This window comes from Triticum aestivum, chromosome 4B (genome assembly GCF_018294505.1).
Source record: "Triticum aestivum cultivar Chinese Spring chromosome 4B, IWGSC CS RefSeq v2.1, whole genome shotgun sequence".
Classification (NCBI taxonomy): domain Eukaryota; kingdom Viridiplantae; phylum Streptophyta; class Magnoliopsida; order Poales; family Poaceae; genus Triticum; species Triticum aestivum.
Genome location: NC_057804.1, coordinates 435,290,425 through 435,298,499, shown reverse-complemented (window position 1 = coordinate 435,298,499; position 8,075 = coordinate 435,290,425). Strand labels below are relative to the sequence as shown.

Below are 8,075 nucleotides of genomic sequence, written 5' to 3'. Positions count from 1 at the left end.
ACAAGTTGTTAACATAATAATCAAGGTATAGAATGTTAAAGTTGATGTCTAGTTGCAACAAACCGAGAGAGAAAGGGGGAGATGAAACCTCCAACTTCAGTGCCTTGATCGGGGGCACTGAACATGTGACTTGGTCTTGGTCCCACCTCCCTAGAATGTAGTATAAAATGATCTTCATGGTACAGTAGGTTCCACCCCTAATGTTCGATCCTAGTGAGGTGCTAAAGGAGACGATGGTCGTCTACCACCGACGGCCACCACAAGTCCAGTGTCAAGTGCCGACGACAACCCTGTTGCGATCTACGCCTCTGTTGCCCACATCTTGTCGCAGCTAGAGATCCCAAGTGCAGCCATGGGCTACACCAAGCCCGCATCATGCACGCACATGACTTTACTCGGTACCCATAAGTCCTCATGAATCCCTCCTTGTTTTTTAGGGAAGACCATCATGGTTAACTTTGTTGAATAAACATACGTTTACATCGTCTACAAGCTTACTGACAATATAGTCAGGAGGCTCGTCCAACCAACTAAAAGAGGAATTATTACAATAACTTAGCTAGCACATGAGCCATTTGATTAAAATAAAATAAAACAGTACTTAAAAATGACCTTCCAGGTCGTAGTACCTATATTCACACACTCTACATATAGTGCTGCAGCTTCATCCGACCATAATGTGTGACCAGTGCAAAAATTAATGAATTGAAGGAATCTGACTACACCTTGATCCGATTAAAGCCAAGAGAGTTAGCAAGGGCCAACCTATCGTGGATTTGTCATGGCAGATGTCCTAGTGTGAGGACTTAGTCGTGAGGCCAACGCATCTATGTGATAGCTTGAGAGGGGTTGAGCGGAATCGAGAAACGCAACACAAGACAAGGGTTTAGACAGCTTCGGGCCCCGGGAAACATCATCCGGTAATAGCCCTACATGTTGTTTGTGGCTAGGTCTCATTATCATCACGAGAGAGTTGCCTGTAAACCGGCTCTTTGTGTCTATACCTAGAGATTATTTTCCCTCTTGCCTGTCCCTCTTTGGGGAGCCCTGCCCCTCCTTATATAAGTTGAAGGGGCGGGTTACATGACTAGTCCTAGTAGGATTAGGATTACTCTATTACAAGTGGAGTCCTAGTCTTGCTTACTTTGTAAGGGAATATTTCTTATGCTTTTCTCTTAAACCGGCCCACCATAACATGAGCCGGCCTTCCATAAACCGCCTTCCGGGCCACCGGGTCTTGTCGTTCCTCTGACCCGCTCGCCGGGTTACCCATGAGTCACCAGGGTCGGCGAGTTACTTAGTGAGTCCTCTAGTGAGGGCAGGTCATTAGTGAGTCGTCAAGTCCGGTCGGGTTACGCCGCGGGGTATATCCCCGACATTAGCCCCCGTTTAATTTGGATTATCCATGTTAAACTGATCTGCAACATAAACACAAGAACAAATTTGGCGGGTTGTGCTCCGGTTTAAATATTCTTATCAACCGGCACTTGATCATCCTTAAGTCCTTGTCATTTCTTCCTTCTGAAAAATCCGAGTCAATAGACCAGCTTCATAATCAATTTGCTTGCAGAAGATATTTTGTAAATAAAGAATCCATTTGAATCGGCCTTCAATGCTCTGATTTGACAAAAATATTGGTCTTCAAATATTCAACTGATATCAACTGGTTTGAAAATGTAGAACTTGCCGATTTATCATTGCCAAAATTGTCGGGTTATAAAAACTGATGATCTCGGGTCATGACCATTTATATACGCGGGGTTATGATTGTTGCCAACGCCAGGTCACACAATTAATCTTCCTGATTTACCCAAAACTGAGAATTTAAAGATGTTCCTCCTTTATATGCATATTACCTGTAGCCCCAAAGTCTTAAAAGGAGAACATAGTGATAGCTTAAGACTTGTTTCAATATAAATGTTGCAACCTTGAAGAAATCCAGATTATTCATCTCAGTCACTAGTCACAACTGAATATTCCACATATGTAGCCCCCAAGTGCCAGGTTGTTGTGCTTGCAGCAACCTAGGACTTGTAATTGCCTTATATTCATAAAAACTTCAACCAGTGTAGCCCCCAAGGGCCGGCTCGGTAAGATAATTCTGAGCTGGGAGTTCGTATATAATTTATTAATAATAACACCATATGAGTAATCTCCACCATGGGGCTTGAACCTATGTCCATAAGGTTAAGAGCGTTTTGCTTTACCAACTGAGCAGTGGACCCTTGAATGTAATGGATTAAGACTTGAGTACCTTGAATTGTTAACAGGAGCAATTGGTAGCCCCCAAGGACCGACTCATTATGATGTGATGAACCGGGTCTTCAATAAGGCCAATAAAAATGACTTTGCATTAGCCCCCCAAGTACCATGGTGCATGCTGGCAGTGACATGGGACTTGCACATTTGATGTAATCTCAATTTGAATAATGTAGCCCCCAAGTGCCGGGTTGTAAGCCTGCAGCGACTCGGGACTATTCCTTTGTAGAATAAATCATACCCATTGATAAAATAATATCCATTGCATTGAAGTGACTTTGAAAACCTCAATCATAATATTGGTTCTTGATAACCATAATAAAAATCCAGCCATGTTGGCTATTTAAATATTTGAATAATATAACCCGGTTTGAAAACCGGTTCCAGTGATATTGATCACACTGTTGGTTTACCAAGCCAGTGTAGTAAGGGTAAGAACCCCAATCTTGAGTACTGATAACTCCTCCCATATTTTGCCGGTTTATGATAAAACCGTACCGGGTTGTAATAAACACCGGATTATCCACATAATACTGGCGACTTGTAGTTGAAACTAGGCCGGGTTAAGAAACACCGGTTTATCATAAAGTGTTGTAAACCTCAAAAAGAGAAAAATTATCGAATAAAATCACGGGAAGACGCGAGGCTTTTCATGGGCTGCCAGGCCACTGAGTTAAACCATTTTACAAAGCCTTTTAAGATGGACCTCAGATTAACCAATCGTCGTTTTAACTTTGACAAGTTTAGGGTCTATATAAGATTGACTTGCCAAACGTTCGGTGGGGCATACCGGGATTACCTGGACGGGGTGGCTTACTTAAAAAAGGCAGGATAACCCGGGGTTTTAGGTGAATACACCTGGCTTCCAAGCCTGGCTTGATAGCCTATTACAAGGGTTAAAACTCTTTGTTGCTGTGCAACAAAAGAGCCCCCAGGTAACATTTTGAGTTGTGCTCAGTGGGTGCTTATGTTTGAGTTGTGTTGTGCAACACTCTCTTTGGCCCCTCATGATAATATTGGCTTGATAGCCGGATTACCGAAGTAACCAGAGTTGTGCTCTTATGATAATATTGGCTTGATAGCCGGATCAATGGGTAACCAGAACTCTGCTTTATAAACAGAAGCCCCCAAGTGATATATTTCCGAGTTGTGCTCGCCGGGTGCCTATGTTTGAGTTGTGCTTTGCAACAGACTCTCTTTGGCCCCTGTTGACTTTTCTGAGAACTCGAACTTTGCGAGAGATATTTCTTCTTGAACCGGATGTTAAACCGGATATTGAGAGCTTCAAAGCTTTGTGGGAGACATCTTTCCCTTGAACCGGATTTTAAACCGGAATCTTCATTTTCAGCCGGAAATTTTCTGGCGGCCTTTAAACTCGAACTTGCGAGAAGTTAATTCTTTTTTGAACCGGAAATTTTTAAACCGGATTTGAGAGCTTCAGAGCTTTGTGGGAGACAGATTCCCTTGAACCGGATTGTAAACCGGATATTTGAGAGCTTCAGTGAGACTGACTTCCCTTGAGCCTGATTGTAAACCGGATTCCTTTCTGATGACCCGAAACTTCTTCATTGAACCGGGATTTTGTAACTGTCATATACTTTCTAAGCCGGAAATTTTCTGACGGCCTTTAAATTTTTATCAATATAACAGTAGCCTCCAGGACCGGGTTATCTTTCCCTCCATCGTCCTGGGGTTCTTAAACTTGCTGAAACTGGCGAGATTTGCTGAGTCATATCATCGTAACCCCCGAGACTTAAGATGACTCAAAGAGTTGTCTTGAGATTCTTCATATTTGATCATAGCATAAGAGTTGTATTGTTGGCGTTGATAATGCGATGCGCAGCCATAGAAGGTTGAGGTGACTGTGGCGGGTTATAAAAGATCCCGTATGAGCCGTGTCAGCAACTCGACCAATGGTTCCTTCCAACTGGCTGTTTGAAGTTAACCAAACTGTAGCAGCGGCGACTTGTGCGCCTGCCCATTGATCCATCCAGTACAGACGGCGGTTGATAATAATTTGCCTCCAATTTAAAAGAAAACCGGGCTACCCGAGCAGTGACTGGCTTTATACTCAATAAACAGCTCATACAGACAGGTGCAGACGGCAGTTGATAATATAAACCAGTCCACATGGCGGCGGTTCGCACACATCCATTGGACAACCCATCTCTCGTAGCCATCACTTCAGTGGTAATCGTGTCAGCTGCAAATGGAAGGAACTTGCATTGTGTCGGGACAAATTTCCCCTATCATCTATGAGAATGTCAGCTGCTGCATCAATCCCTTCATTTGAAAATAAAGCCGCATCGACATTTTATTTAGTCTTAATTTTTGCACTGGTCACGGACCCCTCTTTGTAAATCATGTCTAATGCAAGCTAGGCTAATGATCCTATTACGGTATTTCTAAAGAATAATGTCTAACACTAATATGTCAAAAACACATGAAACACCCGAACCAACCTGAAGGAGTTAGATGGTTAGGAGTACAGTGATATCCTTAATCCACCAGAGTTTAAGTTCTAAACTTGACACCGATGCTCGCATTTTTTTGATTTATTTCAATCCTTCCGGCGATATGCTTTGAGTAGGAGACGTTCCCGCTAACTGCAAAGACGTGTTTGGCGACTTAGTCAATCTCAAGATGATATGACGGCTCAGTCTCTCTCATAGGTGATTGTAGGGGTGGAATTTGCGTGCGTTTATAAGGGTGAGTATAATGTCCTACTGTTTTCAAAAAAGAAAAGAAAAAACACACAGGGACAGTCTACAGCATTTTTGCCTTGGGTTCTTCGATAAATGATTTGGGGATCAAAGCACCACTCACATTCAGGAATCAGGACAGAGTTGTGTACAAAAGGATCATTCATTTATACCCGATCACAGACTGTTTGATTCAGTTACATTCTTAGGGGAGGCAGCCCAGTGGGCGTATACATTACACATCAAGAACTAGTAATCTTTACTATGAAACGGGGGGTTGCGCCGGCTGCTGCGCGCTGCGTGATCTACTAATGTTTTCACGCGGATGGGAGCACCTTCTTGACGATCTCGTCGCTGAGCGACACGATCTGCGCGTCCAGCGCCTTGATGGCCTCCTCCTTCTGCCCCTCGAGGCTGGCGAGCGCCTCCACGAGCTCTGCCTCCACGCGGCGGCGGCCCTCGTCCAGCTTCGCCTCCAGCTCCTTGGTCGTCTCCTTCTTCATCTTATTGAGCGCCGCCGCGATCTCCGCGCGCGCCGCCTTGAGAATGGCCTGGGCCTGCTCCTCCAGCTGCCGCACCTCCTCGGAGGCGTCCTTGACGCCGCCGAGCTCCGCGCGGATCTTGGCGTCCCGCTCGTCCATGAACTTGCCCAGCGGCGAGAAGTAGAGCTTGTCCAGCGCAACCATCAGCAGCAGGAACTCAATCGTGATCGCCGGGAGCGTCAGGTTGAAGTCGAACAGAGCCGCCTTCTCCATCTCCACGGCCAGCGCCGGGAGAGGCGCGGAGGCGACGGCCGCCGCCGCCGCCGTCGCGGCGAGCCCCGGGAGCTGCTTGAGGAAGGACCGAGGCTGCGGCCTGGGCGGCGGTGCGGAGCTGGAGGAGGCCGCGGGCTTGAGGAGCGCTCGGCGCGGGGAGCAGGAGGTGGTGGCTGCAGCCATCATAGCCGTCGCCATGGGTGGGTGAGCGGGAGGAGGAAGAGGCGCGGTGGTGAGTCGGGTTGTGGCCGTGTGGTGGGGAGAGGGGAGGCGGGCGGCTATCTATCCGAACGGGGTGGCCTGTGGTTTGCCAACCAACGGAGGCCACACGCTGCCGCTCGCGCTTGCTGCCACTAACGCCTGCCGATATTATAACCTGTTTTGGGGCGTCGGCAAGGGCCCATGACCCAATGTCAGGCTTTTAATCAGTTGGGCCTGTCTATGTTTTTTTTTTTGGAGGGGCTTTCTCAAACAAGAATAAGCAGACATTAATTATTATTCCTCGAAAAGAAACAGACATCAAGTATTAGAAAAAAAACACTCTTTTTGTTCATTCATGACGCCATTTCTTCTTGAGATGCATCTAGGAATTGGTTGGCAAAGATGTTCATGACTTCAGTCTAGGAAAATGTGGCTAAGGACTCGTTGTCTACTGTCATGGCAGCACTGGGCATGAAATCATAGGCTTGTGTACCGGTAATCCTATGGATGATTTGGTACGCACGACGACGAGTGATTCGCGATGGTGAATACTAGAGTCCAATAACAGAAAACATCTTTATGGATAATTTTATTCGGGCGTTGAGCTTGCCGAATAGAGCACCAACAAACCTATCCAGAGGAGCATGCCACCAGACACCCTTGCTGGTTAGCCCCACCGTGGAGTGTGTAACAAATAATGTTAACACAAGGGCGAAGAAGAATGGAGGAACAGAAGCCATCAGAGCTGTTTGCATTTTCTAAACAAATTTATTCTTGGGAGCCTTGACGGTTTCTTTTGAGGGGGCTCTGGTCCGACGAAGCTGGAGGAATTGGCGCGTTGGGAGGCGCTCGCTCTCGCCACTGATCTCAGTATCCACTAGGTCTGCATCGCCTCACACTGCATGGAGGTTGTCAACAACCTCGAGCATCCTTTCCTAGGGTTTTTGTAGTACGCTGTTGACGGAGATCAAGGGAAAGTCGACCCAGTTCATGTGGGCGGCCTTCTGACATGAATCTAAGAGTTCGAATAAGGGAGCTCACAACCGTGCGCAATCTGCAACTTCTTCTCATCTAGTTTTTTGCGTGTGGTTTGATCTACCGACCAGTGGCTTTTATATACATATTGCTATGAATATCTTTGAAGAATAATAAAGCAGGCTGTTTTGAACAAACGAATTCATGTTTTTACTTGATTCCGCCCTACTGAACCTCCACGACATAAAAAAGAACCTCCTATTTTAGATTCAGCATTGAGACGGCTTTATGTCCTAATCTAAATGAGTTTCCTAGAGAAACTCCTCTAATCAACCACCCCTTGCTATTTTTTTGTGGTAACTGCAGTGAGTTTTTATTTCTCAATAATAGGGTTACAATCGGCTCGCACGAGTCATGCAATGCACCAAGGGACATGGCACAACCAACAAAAGTTACGGCCATGGGATCTACCAAAATTAGGTAGGTAGTCGGCAACCCTATTTTATTCACGATCACTTTTCTTAGGATAAATTCACGGCCTTCGAGAAGTCTTCCGATTTTGAAAAGGCGTCCATAGCTGGACCAATCGAGGTTGGAATTTGATACAACATGTAGTGCACATTGAATTCATGCACCATTCAGTTACTCTAAAACCTTAAACTGATGAAGAGATGCAGGCGACATATTTCAACATCTTAGGCATGCAATAATATTTGGTTCATTAGACCATTGGAACGTGAGGGCTAATGTGCATCGTTGCAATTGAATAGATAGCGACAGGCTCCAAAGACAACCTCACTGGCGAAGTTCCGTAAAATCATGCCAATGATTGCGCTGCCATCTTCGGATATAAATGAATCGTCCATCGCAAGGGCCACCCATCCGCTCTAGTGGCGAGAGCGGCATTGCCGTCGTTGGTGCATTTGGCATAAACATAAACATCTTGAATTCTGACGTTCAAATGAAAGTGATGTCGAGCGGATAGGAACATTTGGTTCCTGGGTGTATATACACCCTGTACACAAAAGCAAAAAGCAATTACAAAGAAGCTAAAAAATTCAAAACTTTTTTGAAATAAATTTGACCTTCTGTTTTATTCGTATAAAAAGTTTGGCCAAGGAAAAAATTCCATGGTATTGTTCCTGGAAAAAATCAACACTATATAGAGGTTACTATTTACACT

At 45.4% G+C, this 8,075-nt stretch overlaps 1 protein-coding gene across 1 annotated transcript; it reads right to left on the bottom strand.

Annotated features, from left to right (window-relative positions):
• Positions 1-5,108: 5,108 nt before the first annotated feature.
• On the bottom strand, positions 5,109-6,057 carry LOC123092569 (ATP synthase subunit b', chloroplastic). The gene has a single exon (XM_044514369.1). It carries the CDS (start codon positions 5,912-5,914, stop codon positions 5,279-5,281), a length of 636 nt encoding a protein of 211 aa, XP_044370304.1. The 5' UTR covers positions 5,915-6,057; the 3' UTR covers positions 5,109-5,278.
• Between the last annotated feature and the right edge of the window lie 2,018 nt (positions 6,058-8,075).